Here is a 25,565-nt window from a genome sequence, read left to right on the forward strand (position 1 = left end):
CTTAACCCTTTAGTGTTCGCATTATTCTGCCACAATTAATGCTTCTTCATCCACACTGTTTTGAAATAATCATGCATTATCTTGTAGCTATGAGATTTTGATGAGGTAGCTGTTAATTTTTAAAAAGATATTGTAGGATTGGTGTGAGATGTCAGATCTGGCCAGTTTGAACATAAAACAGGCAGAATACTTTTGGCCAGATATGGCCTGTTTAAATGCTAAATATTGTATTTATGGCAAAAGAAATAGACAGAATAAGTACCAGACTTCAAAAATAAATACTGGGATCGATTCTTTCGACTAAAATTTCTTCAAGGCAGTGCCCCAGCATAGCTGCAGTCAAATGATTGAAACAAGTAAACCAGTAATTCAACTGAGAAGAAAAGAACTTGGCCATTGTTAAGCCCAACTCAGCATTGAAAGAGCATTATCAAATATATCTTTCTTTTTAAAAAAAAAAGGACGAGCTATGATTTGAGGGAAATTAGACTGCTATTTCTAGCAGTTCTATAGAATGTGCACAGGCATTTTCGTTTGCTGTATAGCCTACAATATTAGTGCTGTAAATATCCTGACAGCACAGTATAGCGAAGGGAACTAACTCAACGCCAAGGGAAGTAACTCCTAAGCAGATTGCCCGTGTTAACCAACATTCGTAAGTAATTGAATACTTCGGGGCTGTAAAACTTTTACAAGTTTCTATTTACTTTCTACAACGTAATAACAAAACAATTTATTTTCGTTCCTGATGTCTCGATTTTGATCAACAGAACTACCAACTTCTTGTATTGCAGAATATATGGCTGAGTATTCTACAGCTAGCGAGATCGAACTCGTTATCTCATAATAAATATATCATCTGCAACCTCCGACATTTGAAGTGGGAATGGCTTAACCGACAGTTTTTTTTTCCATTCTCCTCAATCTTCTTTTCTTATTAATTATAGCACTTTCAAACCTGTTATTCCTATGATGCTATCAAGCCAAGCGCTTTGTCTATCCCTTTCTCTTTGCCTTTCCTAAATACTTTTCTATAGGTCAACATTTTTTTAGGCTGTCTACCCTTATAACATGCTTAAAATACCTAAGTTTTTATTTGCCTAGTTCTTTTAATCGCAACGCGATTTAACTCATGTGGATTTGTCCTTTAATTCTTCTCTTAGCTAACTCTTTAATTCTTTAATAAACACACAGCGATCAGCTTTTTAAGAATCCAGCAATCTGATGCAGCAACTTCAACTTGCTTACATCTATACGTGGATTTTTTAAAAATATGGTTCGTAGAAATAACAGCAGTCACACAAGTTACATATGTGAGTGCGATCCATCGGACAATGTTGGAGAACTGTGGAAGACAGTGGTGTATGTTAAGTCTATGGGTGCAGATGCAGAATCAGCCGTTATAAATCGCAGCAGCAACCGTCATGATCTCAAGGAGTAATTACCCTTGAAGACAGTAATACTGAGTTATTTCCCTTTAGAACAACCTCGTTCGCTCCCTGGACTTTCTATTACGGAGAACCGACCACATTATCATTCGAAAGAGCACAACCGCATACTTCAAATATACGCCGTGTCTCCCCGAAAATAAGACCTACCATGATTTGGAACTGGTTTTAGATAGGTAACAAAAATGAGAATCATAACACTCATGCCTGTCTCAATGTAAGCTGAGACAATGCCAACCAAGAATTAGTACAACCTTCCTGCTGAAATTCTCCCACCTTCAATTGGGCACTGGTCTAACACAGAACATTCACAGATCATTTTACTGACAATCAGAAAAAAGTGATCTGTACCAGAAATACAACTGAGATGATGTAAGATAAATTTTCCCCTGCCTCTGCACAGAACATCATTTAATCATCATCATCATCAGTTTTAATGTCTTCTTTTCTATGTATGCATAGTCAGATGGAGTTTTTACTGAGGCAGATTTTCTACAACCAGGTGCCCATCCTGACACCCACCCTCACCTGTTTCCAAGCAACATAATATTTACATTATCATCATGATCATCGTTTAACATCCGCTTTCCATGCTAGCATGGGTTAGACGATTTGACTGAGGACTGGCGAACCAGATGGCTGCACCAGACTCCAATCTTGATCTGGCAGAGATTCTAGAGCTGGATGCCCTTCCTAATGCCAACCACTCCGAGAGTGTGGTGGGTGCTTTTACATGCCACTAGCATGGGGGCCAGTCAGGCGGTACTGGCAACGACCTCGCTCAAATGTTTTTTCACGTGCCAGTAAGGTGACGCTGGTAACGATCATGCTCAAATGGTGCCTTTTACATGCTACCAGCATGGAAGCCAGCTAGCCACTCTGGCAATGACCAAGCTCGGATGATGCTCTTAGTGCCCCATTAGCACGAGCCACAAGTGCCAGTAAGGCGACGCTGGTAATGATCACGCTCGAATGGTGCCTTTTACGTTCCACTGGCACGGAAGCCAGTTAGCTGCTCTGGCAACGATTGCACTCGGATGGTGCTCTTAGCGCCTCACTAGCACGGATGCCAGTCATCGAATTTAATTTTGATTTCACTTTCCTCAAAAGGTCTTCGCAAGCAAAGTTTAGTGTCCAAAGAAGGAAAGGTACGCATAAGTGAGTTGGTTACGCCCCTGGCATAGGCCACGAGGTTATGCTCTCATTTGGCTTGCCGGGTCTTCTCAAGCAATGCCGGGTCATGACAATGACATTCATTTACAACTGCCATGCAATGTCAAAGCAAGGAGACAGACTCACACACATACACACACAATGGGCTTCTTTCAGTTTCTGTATATCAGGCCTTCATGTGAGAGAGAAAGAAGGAGAGAGGTGCATTTATGTTCGCAGGTTTGTGTGTTCATGCTTCCTTGTCTTGAAATTGTGTACTAATTGCAAACAAACCTGCCCTCTGTTTGCAATCTTGCACAGAAATATGTCAGGCCTTTGTACTATCCATTTTTTGAAAGATAATGGGGAAAATATTACCTTGTTTCTTAACAAGTGAAGGTTGGTGATATGAAGAGCATTTGGACATAGAAAATCTGCTTCAACAAATCTCGTCTGATCCATGCAAACATGGAAAAGGCAACATTTAAAAAAAAAAATAATGATGCTGCTGCACTTGTACAATGATAAATGAAGGAATGAAAGAATGAATGAATTCAAATTGAAAGTTGTGGACACAAACAAGGAACAGAAAGATTATAGAAAGACTGACCGAGATCTCAATGTGAATTCTGTAGTTTGAGGTTGGCTGCGGTTTTGCTGGACTGAAACAAGACCATTGAACTGCAAAACAAAATATAAGTGAAAGGAATAAAGTTAACATAAGACATGATACATTATCATTTTAATGTTTATTTTGCTGTTTTGCACATGTTGGATGGATCTGTCATACAACTTCTCCTCATTTAATTTAAACTTATACCATCAGATCTATGAGCCCCAACGTTTTAAACTCTGACCAAGGTACTTTGTACCCACCAGACTTCCAAAGAGTGTACCTTCTACAATCAATTTATCATCTGCTCACATCACAAACAGTTTATATTAGTTCAACTTCATATATTAGCCAATCATCATCACTATTTAACGTCCGTTCTCCATGCTGGCATAGGCTGGACGGTTTGAAGGGCTGTTCAGGGTTCATGTTCTTTTTTGGCATAGATACCCTTCCTAATGCCAACCACTTTACAAAGTGTACTTGGTGCTTTTTACATGGCACCAGCACTTACGATTCTTCAAGATTAGGGATGCTTAACTGGAGAGGGTTGCAAGGGACAAGCCCATATGCAAGGTCAACCACACTTTTGCTTAGCTTGACATGTCTTTTCAAGCACAGCAAACCACCAGGTGTCTCAGTCTCCTGTCATCCCCTCTGGGAGTCCCAACGTTTGTAGATCCTTTCACACCACTTTGTCCCATGTTTTTCCTGGGTCTACCTGTTCCAGTTATAACGATCCTATATTTTATCTAGACAGAGTGCATTTAAGATTACATTGTCTAATGTGTTCTTCTGGCTTTTGAGAGAGATTTAGTCCATATTTTCAGTGGATCAGAAAACTAAACCGAGGCTCCTCACTGGCTTGTAATGTTTTGTTGCACACACACACACACAATGATTCTACATTACCTTAGCTTTGTTAGGTGTTGGAGATAAGTATTAATTCTCTCTACCATTAGAGATTGGTACCACTTGAAGCAGCTGCCATCATTCATGTTTTAGATATTCAGTCTTGCAGTCAGCCATTCCCTTAAGGTCACACAGCAAGTGTAGGATTAAAAGGATATCAAGTTTAACTAAAAAGCCTCATGAGTCAATGAGGAAATCACTATGCAGTGTCTGCCTTCTGCCCTTTCAATCTGAAACACCAAGCCACCAGACAGATAAAGACTACCTACTTTTCCTGGCCAATGGAAGGTGGCAGGATAATCTTCACAATCGATTTAACATATCAACAAAGAACACATCCATTACTGTCAAAAGTTTGTTAAACTGAAGATAATCCACGGACCATTTTTATTGTTTACTTTTCTTTTTTTTTTACATAAAAATAGTTTTAACACAGTAAACACTAATTCACAGTATCAAATCATGAAATCGTAAAAAAAAAAGTATATAATCTGTCTGTTTATTAGTTTCAGACAACCAGACTGAGACTGAACGCATGTCTTCCTCCTGCTACTCATAACAAATGTGATGTGGTATGCATGTGTGTGTGTGTGTGTCTATCTATCTGTCTGTCTGGTGTGCATTTAGCAACATGGCCATTGCTAGCGCTGCCCCGACTGGCGTCCATGCCGGTGGCATGTAAAAAGCACCATCCGATCGTGGCCATTTGCCAGCTTCACCTGGCCTCCGTGCCGGTGGCACGTAAAAAGCACCAACCGATCGTGGCCGTTTGCCAGCCTCGTCTGGCCCCCATGCCGGTGGCATGTAAAAAGCACCCACTACACTCACGGAGTGGTTGGCATTAGGAAGGGCATTCAGCTGTAGAAACACTGCCAGATCAGACTGGGCCTGGCGCAGCCTACTGGCTTCCCAGACCCCAGTTGAACCGTCCAACCCATGTGTGCCAGCAGGATTTGGCTTCTTGCCATACCTCTGGAAAGAGTCAGAAGTGGTTGTCAGAGAATTTCTACAACATCGCCAGCCCTAATTTCTGGCTTCCTATATCCTCCGATTGTAATCCCACAGATTACCATGTGTGGGGCACAGTTGTGAGAGACACCAGTCACACTGCTCACTGCACCAAGGCTGATCTGGTGGCCAAGATCAAGGAGGTTTTCAAAGATCTTCCCATGGACACAATGAGAAATGCATGTGCCAGATTTTGGAGCCATCTTGAGGTCGTGGTAGAAGCTGAGGGTGGCTACTTTGAGTAAACTGTTATCTCCTAACCATGGAAAACGGATGTTAAACGATGATGATGATGATCATCACACAGAGATTCAGGTACATACAAATACATATTCACAAGAATTTTCCATTTGTTCAAAACATTACACACACACATACATGACGAGTTTCAACACAGTTTCAATCAACAAGATTTACTTATAAGGCCAGTGACTATAGAAAAAAAAAAAAAAAAGATATTTGTCCAATGAGCAGTGCAGTAGGATTGAACCCCAAAGCAACAAGACTGTGAAGCAAACTTGCGTTGTTGCGTTTTCTCTTTGTGTTTTCATGTTTGGAATAACTTTATATATATATATATATATATATATATATATATATATATATAGGCATAGGAGTAGCTGTGTGGTAAGTAGCTTGCTTACAAACCACATAGTTCCGGATTCAGTCCCACTGCATGGCACCTTGGGCAAGTGTCTTCTACTATAGCCTCGGGCCGACCAAAGCCTTGTGAGTGGATTTGGTAGACGGAAACTGAAAGAAGCCCGTTGTATATATATATATATATATATATGTATGTGTATATGTTTGTGTGTCTGTCTTTGTACCCCCCCCCCAACATCACTTGACAACCGATGCTGGTGTGTTTACTTCCCCGTAACTTAGCAGTTCGGCAAAAGAAACCGATAGAATAAGTACTAGGCTTATAAAGAATAAATCCTGGGGTCGATTTGCTCGACTAAAAGATGGTGCTCCAGCATGGCCACAGTCAAATGACTGAAACAAGTAAAAGAGTGTGTATGTATATATATATATATATATATATATATACACACACACTCCTCTCTCTCTCACATACATGGTGTTCAGCCCAAATTTGACAGTTTGCATAAAAGGAAAAGGAAACACAATATCCCGTTCAAAAATAAAAAGTATCTTAAAAATGAAAAGATATCAACCACATTATGGTTAGAAGGTAACAGTTTACTCAAAGTAGCCACCCTCAGCTTCTACCACGACTTCAAGATGGCTCCGAAACCTGGCACATGCATTTCTCATTGTGTCCAAGGGAAGATCTTTGAAAACCTTCTTGATCTTGACCACCAGATCAGCCTTGGTGCAGTGAGCAGTGTGACTGGTGTCTTTCACACTGGAAGCACTCCGTCGGTTACGACGACGAGGGTTCCGGTTGATCCAATCAACGGAACAGCCTGCTCGTGAAATTAATGTGTAAGTGGCTGAGCACTCCACAGACACGTATACCCTTAACGTAGTTCTCGGGGATATTCAGCGTGACACAGAGAGTGACAAGGCCGGCCCCTTGAAATACAGGTACAACAGAAACAGGAAGTAAGAGTGAGAGAAAGTTGTGGTGAAAGAGTACAGCAGGGATCACCACCATCTCCTGCCGGAGCCTCATGGAGCTTTAGGTGTTTTCGCTCAATAAACACTCACAACGCCCGGTCTAGGAATCGAAACCGCGATCCTATGACCGCGAGTCCGCTGCCCTAACCACTGGGCCATTGCGCATCCACAATGGGATTACAATCGGAGGATATAGGAAGCCAGAAATTAGGGCTGGCGATGTTGTAGAAATTCTCTGACAACCACTTCCGACACTCTTTCCAGAGGTATGGCAAGAAGCCAAATCCTGCTGCCACACATATGACCATCCAGCAGCAAACCTATCCAGCCAGGGATTGACCACAGTCCCCAGCTGCTTCATATAGCCATTTGAATTGAGCCTAAGGCTCTGTTCAAAGATGAGGATAAATTCATGCATGCAGATACAGTCAAAACACTTGCTGTGTCCCTTCCTGCTGGCCACAGCTTCACAGTCTCTTTTGCGGTTGTCCATGTCATGTCTTACAACCTTTACAGTGTCCACTGAGCACTGACCAGCAGTCATGATGTTGGCATTTTGACACCCAGCATGAATCACGATGATACAGAAAACTCTTTACCAATATACCATGATAACACAGAATAACCCTTCACCAATACCTTCCAGCTGTCCATGTCAGTTAACTTCTTCACTACAAATTTAATCTTTACGTTCTCTAATGCCTTTGATTGTTCACCATTACATGAAGCTATACTTGAAGGAGACATAAAAATCGTCAAATTTAGCCTAAACAACACCCCATGTGTGGGGTGTAATGCAGGAAACTCTTGGACCATGAGCCACTTCATTACTTCTGCTAAGTATTAATAAAAATATACATATTCTTATATTTTGAGTTCTATTTTTCCTGTTTGCATCAACATACCTAAACATATATATATATATATATATATAAAGTTGGACCTAAGAAGCATTAGTTGTGGTGTGCAAGAGAGACGTTTGCACTGGTAATGTCATGTGACAAGAATGGATGAAGATAGTTGTGTGGAAACGTGTCACACCCTAGCGGTTGAGGGAACCTGTGGAAGAGGTAGATCCAGGAAAACCTGGGACGAGGTGGTGAAGCACGACCTTCGAACTTTAGGTCTCACCGAGGAAATGACTAGAGACCGAAACCTATGGAAGTATGCTGTGCGTGAGAAGACTCGGCAGGACAAGTGAGACCATAACCCATGGCCTCTACCTGGGATGTAGCCAGTCCACTTATGCATATCTTTCCTTCTTGGGACATAAAACTCTACTTGTGAAGACCTGTTGAGGCAAGTGAGAATTAGAATCAAAATCGAAATCGATCAACATCAATGGAAATTGTAGCTGTGATACCAGTGCCGGTGGCACGTAAGCAAACCATCCGAACATGGCCGTTGCCAGCGCCACCCCAAAGGGCCTCCGTGCCAGTGGCACGAAAAAAGCACCATCCGATTGTGGCCGTTTCCAGCCTTGCCTGGCCCCCGTGTCGGTGGCACATAAAAAGCACCATCCGATCGTGGCCGTTGCCAGCCTCACCTGCCCCCCTTGCCGGTGGCACGTAAAAAGCACCATCCGATCGTGGCCGTTGCCAGCGGAATGTAAAAAGCACCATCCGACCGTGGCTGTTTGCCAGCCACGTCTGGCACCTGTGCCGGTGGCATGTAAAAAGCACCCACTACACTCATGGAATGGTTGGCATTAGGAAGGGCATCCAGCCGTAGAAACATTGCCAGATCAGACTGGGCCTGGTGCAGCCTTCTGGCTTCCCAGACACCAGTTGAACCATCCAACCCATGCTGGCATGGAAAGCGGACGCTAAATGATGATGATATACTAAAATTGAAATTGTAGTTGCGGTCAGTTGGCACACGTGCTGGTGGCATACAATAAGCTCTATTCAAGAGTGGGTCAATGCTAGTGTCCCTTGCTTGGCCCCCAGTGCCAGTGGAACGTAAAAAGCATCATGTAAACATGGTCAGTGCCAGTGCCCCCTGACTGACTCTGGTGCTGGTGGCATGTAGAAAGCACCATGCAAACGTGGTCAATGCCAGTGCTCCGCTGACTAGCTCTTGTGCAGGTGGCACATAAAAAGCACCTTGCGAATGTGGGCAATGCCAGTTCCCCTTGACTGGCTCCCATACTGGTGGCATGTAAGCAGCACCATCCAAACGTGGTTAATGCCTGTGCACCCTGACTGTCTCCCATGTCTGTGGCACATAAAAAGCACCATCTAAACATGGTTGATGCCAGTGTCCCTAACTGGTTCCTGTGCCAGTGGCACATAAATAAAGCACCCACTACACTCTCGGAGTGGTCGGCATTAGGAATGGTATCCAGCTGTAGAAACCTTGCCAGATGAGATTGGAGCCTGTTGCAACCTCAGTCACATTCCAACCCATGCCAGCATGGAAAGTGGACGTTAAACGACAATGATGATGATGATATATACATATACGTGTGTGTGTGTGTGTGTTTGTGCATTTGCACATGCAACATATGTGCACACATTTATATATCATTGGTGACAATCATCATCGTTTAATGTCCGTATTCCGCGCTAGCACGGGTTGGACGGTTCGACCGGGGTCTGGGGAGCCAGGGGCTGCTCCAGGCTCCAGTCTGATCTAGCAGTGTTTCTACAGCTGGATGCCCTTCCTAACGTCAACCACTCCGCGAGTGTAGTGGGTGCTTTTTACGTGCCACCTGCACAGGTGCCAGAGGGGTCTGGCATCGGCCACGATCGGTTGGTGCTTTTATGTGCCACCGGCACAGAAGCCAGTCGAGGCAGTGCTGGCATCGGCCACATTCGGATGGTGCTTTTATGTGCCACCGGCACAGGAGCCATTCGAGGCGGGGTTGACATGTTATATTAATAGAGATAAGGTTAAATAATGATTTTGTTGTGTCTTGAGAGAGTCGTTACACCTAATACAAAAACAAAGTTAATGATGATGACAGTAATTAATGGTGATAACAGAAAGAGATGAAAACAAAAATAGGAGAAGCACAGTAAAAATAAGATACATACTCTTCTTGATTGCATCGATTTTACAGCTGATAAGAACTCATTAGTTCGGTCACGGCAGGTACCTTCTTGGACTGTTAATATATCTCGTGGTGGAGATTTAGAAGTTAAAGTTGAATTAGAGTTCAAGTTTGGTGAACCTTCCAGGAGCTGGACAGTCTCCTGGTTGTAATGGGTGTGCCGCCTTCGTGCAATCATTTTGGGGGTCTGAAAGAAACAAACAGAGACTGCGTAAGTTGCTGTGTAAATTTGCATGTATGTATGTGTGTTTGTGTATGTATCAAATGGCATAGTAATTTGTTTCCAGAACTCCTATGTTGTTTTTAAGAATTAATTACTTTTTTTGATGGCATATGACACACTTTTTTCTTCCCCTGAAAAATTCTTTAAAAAAATTTCTCTGGGTCTTTTATGCAAACTCCGACCTACATTGGTTAAAATGGCCCCCTTTGATTATGAAATGTCCATGGGATTGCACTTAGAAAGTTCTCCTCTGAGGCACAAGTCTGGGCAACATAGTTTATGGAAGATCAGTAATCACCAATGCATACCAGCCTCTCCTCTCCTCACCACCAATGTTATCCAATTGAAAGGTAAAGGCTGATACATCTTGGCACCTGTAACGTTGCAACTCATTTCTACGGCTGAGTGAATTGGAGCAATGGGAAATAAAGGTTTTTTGCTCAAGAACACAACATACAACCTGGTCCAAGAATCATGATTGTGAGTCTGACACTCTAACCACTGAGCCATGGGCCTTCACTGGGCCTATAATACATGTACTAAATATGCACTGCTGAATTTGAAGTGTATCTATGCTCAGGTGTCTTATGCCATCAAATACAGTTCAGGATTAAGTAAGTTTATTATAGTTTAACAGCTTAAAGTAGCAAAGTGGCTGAGTTGAGTGTTGGATAGAATGCTGTGTAGTATTTATTTCAGTTATCTACACTTAGAGTTCGGATCCTGCAGAGGTCAATTTTGCATTTCATCCTTTAAATAAAATAACAGGCCCAGATGGTGGACTGGCTGTGGAACAGACAAAAATGGCCTTGCAAATTTTGCTCCAGCTCTTTGTATCCTGAGTTTAAATTCCACTTTTTATCACCACTTTCCTCATAGTGAAAAAATGGGTCCTTCAGAACCCAATTAACAGTGATAGGTCTCTAGTGTCAGTCGAAGCAACAAATGCCTCAAAATATGCAAAAATATAGTAAATATTATAATTTATGGAATTAAGAAAATTTTTTTATGTAGATGTAAATTACAGTACACTTCCATCCCTCCTTGTGGAGGCAGAAGATGAAGTCACAGAAAAAACATGTTTATGTCACATTTTAGAGTAATTTCAACACAGTTATTTAAAAGCTACCCAAAAGAAGATGCAATGAAAACTGTATTTTATAGCTAATAAATAAGTAGAGGCGTTTTTTACCCCCACTTTTTCCGATTTTTTTATTCATTTGTTAAGACAATATATTGTCGCAGTGTTCTAAGATTTTACAGCAGTTATTTTGATGCCTATTCACAACTTTTCCACACTACCCCCATCATGAAATCGAAAATTGGTGAAAAAACACTCCACCCTACTAAACATGCAGTGAATGAGACTCGAATACTATCTATAGAATCGAAATGATATTTAATATTGATATGGGGTATTTCTTTGTCGTTAAAACTTGCTACTGAAAGCAATTTTAAGAAGCCAGTTTCAATGACAAAACTTTGAATTAAGCAATTATTATCAATATCAAATATTATATATATGCGTATGTACATGTGTGTATAGCTTAACACCCTATCTAACGGTTCTACAGTTAACAATAGCATGTCTACTTATTTGTTATCCAACGTTTAAGCCATTTAGTATTAATAGACCGGTGATTGTACATTACAAAATCTTTATTTTGGAGTGTTAATATTTAAACAAAACTTTTCACCATCTGTTTTATGTTAGAGTTTCAAATATCAGTAACAAAATGAATTTATGCAAGTCCAAAGTTTTCACTTAGTTTCAAAAGCAGACAACATACGAAAAGTTATTTACTTTGCTAAACCTCTCCAAAATGTTGGTTGTTCTCAAATTAACTAAGATACATAAATAGTGTATATCATAAGAAATACGGTCGCTAAAGAGTTAACTGATACAATGGTTTCACGAACGATGGACATACATAACGGTTTCATAGTTTTAATCTAAGTCAACAATCCATTTGACAGTCATATTATATAATCCTCGTATAAATACGATATTCCTAATAGTATTACCTTAGATTAACTGATACATCTGTTCTTTAAATTTACTTTAAATTTTCTAACGGCAACTTATTCTAATGACACGTCAAACTGTTCGATAATTTTTACCTTGCTTAACCAAGAAACTATCCATTTATAAGGTGCTGCATCATAATAGACAAACTAAAACTTAAAAATAAACTAACTATTAGCACCTTATTTTGGTAAACGAATCATAAAATTTGTAACCGGTGGAAGTAGATCAGTCCGATACAAGATGCCAATTTTTGGTTACTAGAAAACTTTTTATAGTTGGTTATGTCTGGGAAGAGTCATTCTGTTTTAATGCCTTATTAATTAACACACTCACCGGTTCACTTTCCACTCATTTACATATTTATTTAATTTTTTGCTTCTAAAATTTTATAGTTGGCTCGATGCTTTAAAATAACAACCATCTGGAATATGTTTCTATTTCACAGCACCGAGTTGAATCCGGCAGTATCAACTATCTTTCATCGTTACGGAACCCGACAAAAAAAAAAGTATTAAAAGATTTTTTTTTTTTTTTGCCTTTTTACCCTAACAGAATTTTAACAGCTCATACTAATTTTAGTTTCTCTTAATTTTGAGAAAACTAACGGAAAATATTGGGTTTAATCACTCGATCGACCATATGACACATACATACATACATAAAGTACATAACTCTCTATATATAAAATTTTATATATGTATATCATTCTCTAACCAAAATTGGCACTGATCCGCAACTTATATAAATGTATATATATACATATATATATATATATATATATATATATATATATATATAATATATATATATATATATATATATATATGTATGTATGTATATCTGTATCCGTGTTATACATAAACATGTATTGGATACTAACCCACTTGACGCAAAGGATGTCGAGTACTTTTATGATTCTGTATCAAACAATTAAAGAACATAAGACAAAGAGCGAGAGAGACAGACAGACAGAGAGAGATCGGAAGAAATGATGAACACAGGGAGACAGAAACAGACATAAAAATGGAGACAGAGAAGAACAAAAAATAATCTGAGAGAAATAAACTAGTTCGGCTACTAGTTATCTATACTAATTAATTGACTCTACTTTCAGATTACACTGACTTTCAATGCAGAATTATTGAACAATGAGGAAGATGTTGATACAAACATCTACAGAATGTAAATACAGTTTCTTAAGAGATATAAATTTGACAGTTAAGATAGAGGACAAAAATAAGCGAAGAAAACAACGTACCCCAGAGAGAGAAACCAGCAGTTGCGTGCTTTAATAAATTGATTGCATCCACGTAATCAAATAGGTCAGAGACTTCCGGTGAGTACTATTAGAGTAGCCTCCCTTGAAAAATCGGCTGTTGTTAATGGTTGACATTTGTAATAGATTCACTTTGTTGAGATTAGGGAAAGCAGTAAATTGTATTTCCTTGATTGATTGATTGTTGTTGTGGGATGGAAGCACTCCGTCGGTTACGACGACGAGGATTCCGGTTGATCCGAATCAACGGAACAGCCTGCTCGTGAAATTAACGTGTAAGTGGCTGAGCATTCCACAGACACGTGTACCCTTAACGTAGTTCTCGGGGATATTCAGCGTGACACAGAGAGTGACAAGGCCGGCCCTTTTGAAATACAGGTACAACAGAAACAGGAAGTAAGAGTGAGAGAAAGTTGTGGTGAAAGAGTACAGCAGGGATCACCACCATCCCCTGCCGGAGCCTCGTGGAGCTTTAGGTGTTTTCGCTCAATAAACACTCACAACGCCCGGTCTGGGAATCGAAACCGCGATCCTATGACCGCGAGTCCGCTGCCCTAACCACTGGGCCATTGCGCCTCCACGATTGTTGTAGATTAAGCTGGCTATGCCTATCCAGTCCTTCCTTCGTACATTGCGTATCTGGAATTACTTTATCCAATTTGGTAGGTTGTGATTTGAGGAAGACTTGTCTGCTATTTCTACTAATTCGCGTGACCACATAGAGGTTCCTTTGTTGACTTGTCTTTACTCGGTTAAGATGACTGACCCCTCGCACTCGCAACGTCTTCGTATTCTGGTTGGTTCAACAACAACAACAACAAGAAATTTATGTTTTTGATAAATATTTTGCTAACAATATTTCCGAGATTGTGACACAGGCTATCCTAAGACCACGTCAACGGCACTCAACAAATAGTGTTAAGAACTCTGATCTTTACCAGTTCTGCAAATCTAATGTTAATGATAATTTTTTTTAAAAATTATTATTTACTACAAGGACCCAACACGTTGGAGAAAATATAAAAAATTGTGGCGTGTGCATCCTTTCTACTATAGGCACAATGACCGAAATTAGTGGGTGGGGGGCAGTCGATTAGACCGACTCCAGTACGCAACTGGTAGTTAATTTTTCGACCCCCTCAAGGATGAAAAGCAAAGTCGACCTCGGCGGAATTTGAACACAGACGAAATACCTATTTCATTACTACCCACAAGGGGCTAAACACAGAGGGGACGAACAAGGACAGACGAACGGATTAACTCGATTACATCGACCCCAGTCCGTAACTGGTACTTAATTTATCGACCCCGAAAGGATGAAAGGCAAAGTCGACCTCGGCGGAATTTGAACTCAGAACGTAGCGGCAGACGAAATACATATTTCTTTACTACCTACAAGGAGCTAAACACAGAGAGGACAAACAAGGACAGACAAACGGATTAAGTCGATTATATCGACCCAGTGCGTAACTGGTACTTATTTAATCGACCCCGAAAGGATGAAAGGCAAAGTCGACGTCGGCGGAATTTGAACTCAGAACGTAGCGGCAGACGAAGTACTGCTAAGCATTTCGCTCGGCGTGCTAACGTTTCTGCCAGCTCGCCGCCTGGTGGCTTATACATCGTGTAAATGGATGAGACAAGCAATAAAAATAAAGTCACGGTAAATAAATAGCAATAACAATTTAGATGTGGATGAGTGTTAGGTACGAGAATAAGGTGATAGTCAGGCGCCACCTCCAACCGACCTTTCATGTATAGATTCCTGTCAACTTATTTTTCAGTAAGACTAAGTACTCTGCTCTTAACCTTGCCCCAGGTTCTAAAAACCTGGATGTTCGGACCGAACTCACCCGAACACTTTGACTATACAGTCGGCCCATAAGCAGATACTGGATGGCTTGAACTTTCTTCTCTATGTTTTAATCCAGAAACCGGCCATGTATCATGATAACACTTTGTATTCCTTCAATACGGTGATAACCACCTTGATTTCCGAGCTATTCGACAGTAGGTCAGTCAACACAACCGCATCAGTCAACACTGTCCTTCCAAGCGCGTCGCCAGATTTTGGTTCCAAGGGATACTTCAGAATATTCTGGGTGGGCACTAATTTGTAATAATGCTAAAAAGGAGCTTCGAAATAAGTGTATCACTGTAAATCTGAGGGTGCACCATTGAATGGTGAGGGGACAGTGCCTTCCAGTGCAACTCCCTAACGACGGACATAAATCCTTCTATGTCTTGGTTGATTCAGAATTACTCTCAATATATCTAACTTCCGAAGCAGTGGAAGAACTAAAACGTATAAGGGAGTGGAGAGAAAGCACACACCTTTGATGAACTGAGCGCGGTTCCGAGAAATAGTCACTTAGTCTGACCACTACGCAAATACTGCTGTACAAGGAAGAGATTCCGATTCGAAAAATGAGATTAAAACCGATTGCACTAAGGATAGCAGATAAGTAGCAATGGTCGACACTATCGAATATGTGAGAGTGATCATAAATGTATCAGTCATACTGAAGCCAGATTTATACATGCTTATAAAGCAAACCCCCAAATGCCGCCATCACAAAAGCATTTCCTGGGTTGGATCTCCCCAATGTCTTTACATCTATCTGTGCTATTGAACCTACAACCACAAGCCTACAACCACAACTGTAACCACCATATCGATGGACCCACCGAACGAAACGTATACCAATTTTGTTTTTGGATCTCGAAGCAAGGACGATATTCTATGAGTTTATAAGTCTATAGCATAATGCATAAGGTAGAGGTTATTCTGGATAGCTCTGCTGAGACCAGTTGCTCCGAAAACATCAAGAAGTGTCAACCTCTTTGCTAGCATTTTGGACAAAATCTTTAAATCTACATATAACAGAGTTGTTATGAGCCTGAAATTATCAAAGATGTCTCTCTTGCTCACATCGCTTCTCTGCTGTATTCTTGTCACTGTATGCTCTCTGCACCGGGAACGACATATTCAGTTTCCAGTGACCGGCCTCCTATTTATGTTGACAGCGTGCATCACAAACTTGTGGTCTATATAGTCAACCGACTGAAATTGTGGATATGTTATTTTATTCTTTGTAACTATCGGTACCTGATAAACAGTTGGGAAAAACCCAATCAAGTTTGAGCGGTTTTTACACTAATCCGCCTCTATTAACTATTTCCATAAAATTTAAGCCAATACAATCCAGTATTAATGAGCGAGACATTTTTTAAGAATATTTTTATTTGACTAATGAAGTCTGGTAGCCAGGGCTTTGTCAAGCGTGAATGGATACTAGTGTAAAAGCACATCATATTAAAAAAAAAACACTTTAAAAAGAACTCATAAAGGCACTATTTGTTTGTAATGTCCTGTATTGTCCTATCTGTGTATGATACACAATTATAGTAATAAAGAATCATCTCTTTAGAAAGGTTGTATTCAACTTTCTTCATCTGTGTAGATCATTGTCCACGATACTATCGCCTGCTTCTTTGCACAAGTTATGTCGTTTCAACAAATTGTATGAATAGTCAAAATATGAACAATTTGCAGTTACAAACCATTGCAGCTAACCGTTGCAGTTCGATTTTCTTTATTTGCCCACCAGGCGCTTACCGTTACACTTTCTAACGACCGTGCGAAGCGAGGTGACGAGAATGGCTCCTTAGTACATCACACGGTCGATACAATAAATATAAAAAGAATAAATGCGTATATGAGCCAGGGGAAAAAAAGAGAAACACAACCGGGTAGAATGTTTAAGAGAAGCTTTATTGATATGTTAACATGTGTGACTGTGTGTGCGTCATGTATACGGAATAATAGACAGGCCGTCATGAGAACAAAGTGTGTGTATAGACATGGATGTATGCATGTGCGTTAAGTGCAGAGCATTGAATGAATCTATAATGTGAAGTTAGAAGAATGTTCATAGACACAAGAATAAGAAATACCAGTTCGTAGTCAATTGTACACGATAGTTGAAATGCTGTATCAAGAAGTTGCGGCGATGATGCAGAGCCGGTTGAGATACATGTCGTACGTGAAGTTGTGGCTGCGATGCAGTGCCGGTTGAGGTATATGTCGTACGTGAAGTTGTAGCTGTGATGCTGCTGCCTGGGTCACTTGGTGCAAGAGTTCTCGCAGATTGTATATTTGCTGTTAACCATGGTGAAGTAATTCACGAACAGTGTTGTGTTTAACCTGTGCGAGTTGGTGGTTGCTGTGTACGTAGACAGATAATGTTGACGACGTTAAGCAGATGATGGTGGCGACGAAGAAAGAGATTGTCGTAATGCTGTTAGACGAGTGTTGTCGTCTGGCTCACAGGTTTTATATTTGCTGTTGATCCAGGGTGAAGTAATTCACGTACAGTGTTATGTTGAGCCTGGGCGTCTGGCGTTGTCGCTGGAACTGGCTGTGTCTTGTGTGGTCAGTAGCTAAACTTTAAAAGGTCTGGGACTAAAGACATCGAGACGATGTGGAGCTGGAGTTTTATAAGGAGCAGTCGGCTCAAACTAGGGTTGAGAACAGAATGTCTCACGTGACCATATTTGAAGATTGCGATTGGTTGGGTTGGATATTGGTGCGCGATAGAGCAAGAGACAAATCGCGCCAATATCAACCAGAGTAGTGGACACAACAGGGTCCAAAATGCGGCCAAAAGCTAGCTGTTCTCTTCTACGTTCGTATGTATGTATATATAATAGAGAGGAGAGGAATTTCCCTCAAGTGTCCGCTACAAGTTCATTGCAGCTTAACTTTACAATTCATTGTAGCTTAAACTATTGTAACAAACTATCGCCGTTTACTGTTTCAATCTATTGCAGATTACAGTGACGGTCCGTTACAGCTTAAAGTTAGATAGTCTTTGTCAATTATAACAAAAGAAATATTACTTCAAACAAAAGGGTTCTTTCTGTTAATACGAGATGCGTGTTTAGCTGATAAATCTCAAGCTTGTCAGTCTTAGTAAAAGTATTTTAACTCATTTTTTGTTCGTCCTATTCTAAGAGTAACTGTAATTCACAAACTCTGTATTTCCTACAAATAAATCCCCTAATACTCTTTTACTCTTTACTCTTTTACTTGTTTCAGTCATGTGACTGTGGCCATGCTGGAGCACCGCCTTTAGTCAATCAAATCGACCCCAGGACTTATTCTTTGTAAGCCTAGTACTTATTTTATCGGTATCTTTTTTGCTGAACCGCTAAGTTACGTAAACACACCAGCATCGGTTGTCAAGCGATGTTGGGGGGACAAACCTAGACACACAAACACGCACATACATATCTATACATATATATGACGGGCTTCTTTCAGTTTCCGTCTACAAAATCCACTCACAAGGCTTTGGTCGGCCCGAGGCTATAGTAGAAGACACTTACCCAAGGTGCCACGCTGTGGGACTGAACCCAGAACGATATGGTTCATAAGCAAGCTACTTACCACACAGCCACTCCTACGCCTATGAATATAAATTCATGAACATTTGTATAACTCGTTTCTATAAACGTATTTATGTATCCCAGAGTAATATATTAATCGTAACTGCTGTTTATATAAACAGCTGTTTTATATTATTTTGATATATTGTTTTTATAGCATTATTATAATAACCCCTCCAATTAAACGGGAGAAGCCTATACTCAACACACAACAGGTGGAAAATGCAGAAATAAACTATTGTATATATGTAACTATAATTACTAAGAATGTTTCTTTTTTTTCATAAAATCACTCGACGTTTCTTTATTCACAAATGTATCTAGGCTATCATATAATGTACTCTTCTGTTTTATAGCAGCATAGGTCTTAAGGGAATTTTATCTGCTGTTTCTATAAAATTTCCTTAAATTCCCCTTTTATCTACTGCTCTTGAAGGCACATATTTCAGTGGTTAGAGCGTCGGACTTATAAACACGAGGTAGTCAGTTCGAATCCTGGACCGGGCTGTGTTGTGTTCTTGAGCATGATACTTGATTTCACGTTGCTCCAGTTGACTTTTTCTAGCAGGTCAAGCAACCACATACAGGCTCCGTGGTTGGTCTGTCTCAGTAATAATTTTGTTATTTAGCTTCAAATCAACCCTGATAAATAAACCTATGTTGTTATAAAAACACCTCTGGTTATTAACAAAGGGTTTTGTCAGGGGAGTGGACCCGGAATTTGTTGCTCGCAAACAGCAGCAGTAATTTTCTTCAGCTGAATACACGTCATTGATTGGTTAAAATTACCCAAATACGACAACTTTAACACGAAATAACTTCTAATATACAAAATTTTGTCAAAAACGTTAAGAGTAAACCCTGTTCTATGTGACGCATTCTACCAGTATCCGAAGTTTCAAAGTGTTTAGTTAAAAAAAAAAAAAAAAAATCTGGCCGTCAAATTGAAAAGATCCCTAAGAGTCAGCTGACCAGAAGATGCATGACATAATAATAGTTAAACAGCATTTACCATAACGTAGTGGTTTTGTATCATCTCTCTCTATATAAACGGCAAAATGTCTGTGTGTGTGTCCTTTATACAAATCCACAATTTTTCAGTTAGAGGGCTCGCACTTTCTATGGTCATTCAAAACCGTCCAAGAGTGGTCGTGCACATCTTTACATTTTCTCAGTCACCCTGCAAAGCCATTAAAAAATCAATAGAAGTGACTTTTTTGTGAATTTTCTATCCAAAACCCAATCAAAATGCTCGAAACTTGATACGCCAATTGAATGCCAGCTAGCTGTATGTGATTGGTCGGAGATTTGGACAGTACTCGCGTGTATGTGCGCACGCACGCAGCTGTATATGCATGCACTAGCACTATGACCCGGCAACGCCGGATTATAGTGCTAGTATATTTTATTTGATTTACTTATTTGCTCGGTTCATCAAAAGGTGTTGATATGTATGGCAGATACATAAAGTATAAACTTTTGACAACGAATTATCTAGTATGTCACAGCAGGACAACACATAATTTAAACTTCACGTGACAATTTAATGAACTCTTCTGTTTTGTCTCCTGCAAATTAAGTTGAGAAGTTGAGTCAATTGTACACGATAGTTGAAATGCTGTAGCAAGAAGTTGCGGCGATGGTGCAGAGCCGGTTGAGGTACATGTCGTACGCGAAGTTGTGGCTGCGATGCAGTGCCGGTTGAGGTATATGTCGTGCAAGAAGTTGAGTCAATGAAGAGGATGACATTACTAACGACGACGGCGTTGCTAAAAGGATCCCCTTCGAGGTTCTACACCTTAGCATCAAAGAAGTGGAAATGAGGGGGTCACATGAATAAAACAATACTCAAACATCAAGAAACCGATATGAATTTGAATATTAAGAATATTCGTCTAAGGGGTGAGTGAAGATAACGAAGGGATTAAACGGGCAACGTACGGCTTATAAATTTGATGTTGAGTGGCTGTGTGGTAAGTAGCTTGCTTACGAACCACATGGTTCCGGGTTCAGTCCCACTGCGTGGCACCTTGGGCAAGTGTCTTCTACTATAGCTTCGGGCCGACCAAAGCCTTGTGAGTGGATTTGGTAGACGGAAACTGAAAGAAGCCCGTCGTATATATGCATGAATACATATATATATATGTGTGTGTGTGCGTTTGTGTGTGTGTGTTTGTCCCCCCTAGCATTGCTTGTTTTACAACCGATGCTGGTGTGTTTATGTCCCCGTTCCTTAGCGGTTCGGCAAAAGAGAATGATAGAATAAGTACTGGGCTTACAAAAAGAATAAGTCCCGGGGTCGAGTTGCTCGATTTAAGGCGGTGCTCCAGCATGGCCGCAGTCAAATGACTGAAGCAAGTAAAAGAGTAAAAGAGTAAAAGAGAGAGTATACAAGGAAAGGAAACTGGGACAGATGACACCGACCAGCTTGTCGGCATTCAAACAAAATGAGAATACTATTTACATTGCCCCCCCCCCACCACTCTTTACATGTATAAGGGCAATGACAGATGCATCCGTTAAAAAAGATGTCTTATCGAAACACATTGACATAACATCATAAAACAGTTGTTTAGTTATAGGAGCACTCCGTCGGTTGCGACGATGAGGGTCCCAGCTGATACGACCAACGGAACAGCTTGCTCGTGATATTAACGTGCAAGTGGCTGAGCACTCCACAGACACGTGTACCCTTAACGTAGTTCTCGAGGAGATTCAGCGTGACACACAGAATGTGACAAGGCTGGCCCTTTGAAATACAGGTACAAGAGAAACAGGAAGAAAGAGCGAGAGAAAGTTGTGGTGAAAGAGTACAGCAGGGTCCACCAATACCCCCTGCCAGAGCCTCGTGGAGCTCTAGGTGTTTTCGCTCAATAAACACTCACAATGTCCGGTCTGGGAATCGAAACCGCGATCCTCCGACCGCGAGTCCGCTGCCCTAACCACTGGGCCATTGTGCCTCCACTAGTTGTTTAGTTATTAAACAGCAGACGTGACTGTGTGGTAAGAAGCTTGCTTCCCAACCACATGGTTCCTGATTTTCTCATACTGCGTGGCACCTTGGACAAGCGCCTTCTACTATAGCCTGGGGAGGGGGAGCGACCAAAGCCTTGTGGGTGGATTTGGTACACGGAAACTTAAAGAAGCCCATTGTGTGAGTGTGTGTGTTTGTGGTGTTTATCCTCCACCACCGCTTGACATCCGGTGATGTTGCGTTTACAGCTTCGTAACTTAGCGGTTCCGCAAAAGAGACCGATAGAATAAGTACTAGTAGGCTTTAGAAACAAAGTACTGGGGTGGATTCATTCGATTAAAAATTCTTCAAAGAGGTGTCCCAGCATGGTCGCAGTCTCATGACTGAAACAAGTAAAAGATATAGATATAGTTTAATACAGAGGTGGAATATATCTTTATAAGCTTTAAATTACCACTTCCGTTACTGCCTTGATACAAAATCTTGCAACAAAGGTAATTAAAGGGTTGGAAATCACAACATTTGGTGAAAATTTAGAGCTCCCTTTTATGCATTACAAGTAATACGACTTGAATTTTTAGAAATATTTTCCGTGTAACCGCTAAATTAGAAAGAAATATTTTAAACAGCTGTACTTAAGTAAACATTCTCGACCGAGGCCGTCTTAATAGCAATATACTGGACCCTAACGTATTTATTGATAGTAAGGGATATTATACATAGATCTGAACTGAGCCCTTAGACCCGTAGGCCTCCTGAGCAACTGTCCAGTGTGTCCTTACCTTAAGACGATGCTGCTCTCCACAAAATAATTTACCTTCCCACTCGACCACATCCTAGGTTCCTTCTCTGTTGCGACGTTCGGTATTTTTATGTGACTTTTCAAATAACATAGCAACATTAAGGCCCAACTCAATAAATGTAATGCTTAACTAGACTCAGCAGCTTACACGACAGCCGTGAAGGATTTCTTTATCAATTGTTTTTTCACAGTTTTCGCAACAGAAAATATTAACAATCGCATTGCCAAATATTTGACTCCACACCAAGAATTTACTCTCATTCGATGTTGCAGCTGCGGGATGGAAGCGGCCTCTTGGCAGGCCCCGCGCTAGATGACTGGATGTGATTGGATAAGATCTCCAGGGACTCGACGTCACTTTGGAGGATGCAGAGGGGCTGGCACAAGACCCGCTAACAGAGGAGAGCACTGGTAGACCTGGTCGGCTCTACGCATAATGACGTCTTTGGGGCCGCTAATCTGAGATGACCCCCAGCCCTATCAAGCAGGACCATGAAGCAAGCAAAACAGCAAGTACAAAGAATTTTCACATTTCCTATTTTTAGTCGATTTGATTTATTATTTCAACATTTCTCTTTTGTGTGTGAAAGATCCCAAACGCATGACTTGCCACTTCCTAACGTTTGGTGCCCCTGAACATGTAACTCCCCATCATCCCATCATCTCCTCCAGTATGAGATATCCCAGGTGACTGCAAAATGAAGAATATAGTTTTCAAAGATGTTCCCTTTAAAACTGAACGTTCAGTACTATACATGTGAACTTCACACCATCTCAAAAACCAAATGCTTAATGAAAAATAACTTCAAAAGAAATCATGAATGTCATTGTTCTCTACAGATCTCCCACAATATTACAATTCTTAAAATAATCGTAGAATTTCAACTATATATGTATGTAAACAAAACAAAGATGTATATAAAAAACACAAGGACATACTCTTTTACTCTTTTACTTGTTTCAGTCATTTGACTGTGACCATGCTGGAGCACCGCCTTTAGTCGAGCAAATCGACCCCAGGACTTATTCTTTGTAAGCCTAGTACTTATTCTATCCGTCTCTTTTTGCTGAAGCACTAAGTTACAGGAACATATACACACACGTACATATATATATATACGTTTGGGGCTGCTCTGTGTCCAAATTGCAGCAAAGCGCGAAAATCCAGACTAAGACAGCAAAGATTTGGACAGAAATATCGTTCACCTCACGACCGATTATTCTTATGAAGATGCTGGAGGAAGGGGGTTCTGTCATATTAGCTCTTGACATCGTAAATCATCAACCTGCCTCAAATGTTACATCAAAGGACATGGACGTGTAACGCTGAGTAGTCAAAATGAAACAATCAACATGCCTGTTTATATGCATCTACGTGGCATGTGAGTTTGAGAATGTTCTAGTGATGTGTGACTGTATATATGTCTGTGAGTGTATATGGGTATGTCATTATGTAATATGTGTTTGTGAATATCCACGTAATGTGTATAATGAATGTATGTATCTGTGACCTATGTATGAATGTGTGTGTTTTTATATACGGTATGTGTTTTGGGGAGTTTACGTGACATATTTGCGTAAGGCGGTCAGCTGGCAGAAACGTTAGCACGCTGGGCGAAATTGCTTAGCGGTATTTCATCTGCCGCTACGTTCTGAGTTCAAATTCCGCCAGGGTCGACTTTGCCTTTCATCCTTTCGGGGTCGATAAATTAAGCACCAGTTACGCACTGGGGTCGATGTTATCGACTTAATTCGTTTTTCTGTCCTTGTTTGTCCCCTCTGTGTTTAGCCCCTTGTGGGTAGTAAAGAAACATATTTGCGTAAATGCACCATGTATGTTTGTGTGTCTATCCATGACGTGTCTATGTGATTTCTGCTTAATCTTTATTATAGGCATGCAACCTGAACAAAGAATGGACATAACAAGGACGGACGACACAAAACATGGGGTACATATAACGAAGGATAACTATGAAATGGAATGTTTATAATGACTAGAATGGAATGGCTTACGAGCCCCACCAAAGCTCGCAGTTTCATCTTACTGTTCTTTTATGCAGTTTTATAATCTTTTTTAAAAAAATTTCTCGTCTGTTATAAACTTCATCAATTCTTCCTGTTCAACAACATTCGACAGACTCTCATAACGGACGTACACTCCTGTCTCTGTACGAGTTTATATAGTACGTAAATGGATAAGCGAGTGAAAGAGGGGAGAGATAGAGATGGAAAGGTATATAAAAACAAGCAGAGAGAAATGCAGACAGGTAAACTAAACGAATATAACTTTTTTCTCACGTGTGATGAAGAAAACAGGTTAACACCCCTACATAAAAGGGCGTTAATAGGTTCGCCCAGTATTATATATAAAAACAGCTGCCTTTAAGGCGATAACAAACGAAGATAGACGAAGAAAAGGCAAATCTAGGTAAAAGTCAAACGAATGCCAACAAGAAAATGAAACAAGTTGTTTCTGTCGTTTGCTCAAAAGTGATTGAGCGGGCTATGATGTCATAATTCAAAGTGATTTTTGACCTTTCGGTCAGCAAAGTAAGAAATAAGGAAAGAATAAAAATACAGAGAAGGGAAAAAGAAAAAAAAAAAAAGAAAAGGGGAAGAAACTGAAGGAGTGAAAGGAAGAAAAAGAAGGAAGAAGAATCTATTGCTGCTGCTGCTGCAGCTATGATAGTTTAGTTGACAAATCCCTCTGAAGCTACGAATCCAGCCAAAACTATTTCGTGATCAGCACCAAGCAATACTTGTGATAAAATTTTAGTAGCAATATAAGAACATGTTGCAGAATGGTTTTGTTAATAACTTTCAAGGTGAGACCCATTCCCGCACACTTTACCTATTATTGTTCCGCAGTCAATAAAATAAAGTACCGGTCAAGTACTGGGGACGATGGTATTGACTAACACCTCCCTTCAAACTGATTACTTTGTACCTAAATCAGAAATTATTATTATTATTATTATTATTATTATTATTATGGATCTTTTCGGTTTGAACGGCAGTTTTTTCTAGCGGTGTCATAT

At 40.5% G+C, this 25,565-nt stretch overlaps 2 protein-coding genes and 1 long non-coding RNA gene across 4 annotated transcripts in view; 2 read left to right on the forward strand and 1 right to left on the reverse strand.

Annotated features, from left to right (window-relative positions):
• LOC115214996 (syntaxin-5) overlaps window positions 1–13,521 on the reverse strand; it is a 28,410-nt gene extending 14,889 nt beyond the window's left edge. The window contains exons 1-3 of one of the 2 annotated variants that reach the window (XM_029784107.2): window positions 13,283–13,521; window positions 9,756–9,959; window positions 3,211–3,281 (exon numbers count right to left, since the gene is read on the reverse strand). In XM_029784107.2, coding sequence (XP_029639967.1) covers window positions 3,211–3,281; window positions 9,756–9,950 — 266 coding nt within the window. In that variant the 5' untranslated portion in view covers window positions 9,951–9,959; window positions 13,283–13,521. Of the gene's footprint in view, window positions 1–3,210; window positions 3,282–9,755; window positions 9,960–12,357; window positions 12,501–13,282 lie in introns of those variants that run through there. The other variant, XM_036505607.1, reaches the window with a different exon arrangement.
• Window positions 13,522–17,241: 3,720 nt separating this feature from the next.
• On the forward strand, window positions 17,242–20,468 carry LOC118764457. The gene is made up of 3 exons (XR_005000267.1): window positions 17,242–17,389; window positions 17,614–17,620; window positions 20,376–20,468. It is a non-coding gene; the product is annotated as an uncharacterized LOC118764457 (long non-coding RNA).
• A 4,667-nt stretch (window positions 20,469–25,135) lies between these two features.
• The window catches only part of LOC118764635 (E3 SUMO-protein ligase ZNF451-like), a 12,162-nt gene continuing 11,732 nt past the window's right edge, over window positions 25,136–25,565 (forward strand). Inside the window, exon 1 of the mRNA XM_036505616.1 lies at window positions 25,136–25,352. Coding sequence (XP_036361509.1) covers window positions 25,329–25,352 — 24 coding nt within the window. The 5' untranslated portion in view covers window positions 25,136–25,328. The remainder of the gene's footprint in view (window positions 25,353–25,565) is intronic.

Source organism: Octopus sinensis, linkage group LG8 (assembly GCF_006345805.1).
Source record: "Octopus sinensis linkage group LG8, ASM634580v1, whole genome shotgun sequence".
Lineage (NCBI taxonomy): Eukaryota > Metazoa > Mollusca > Cephalopoda > Octopoda > Octopodidae > Octopus > Octopus sinensis.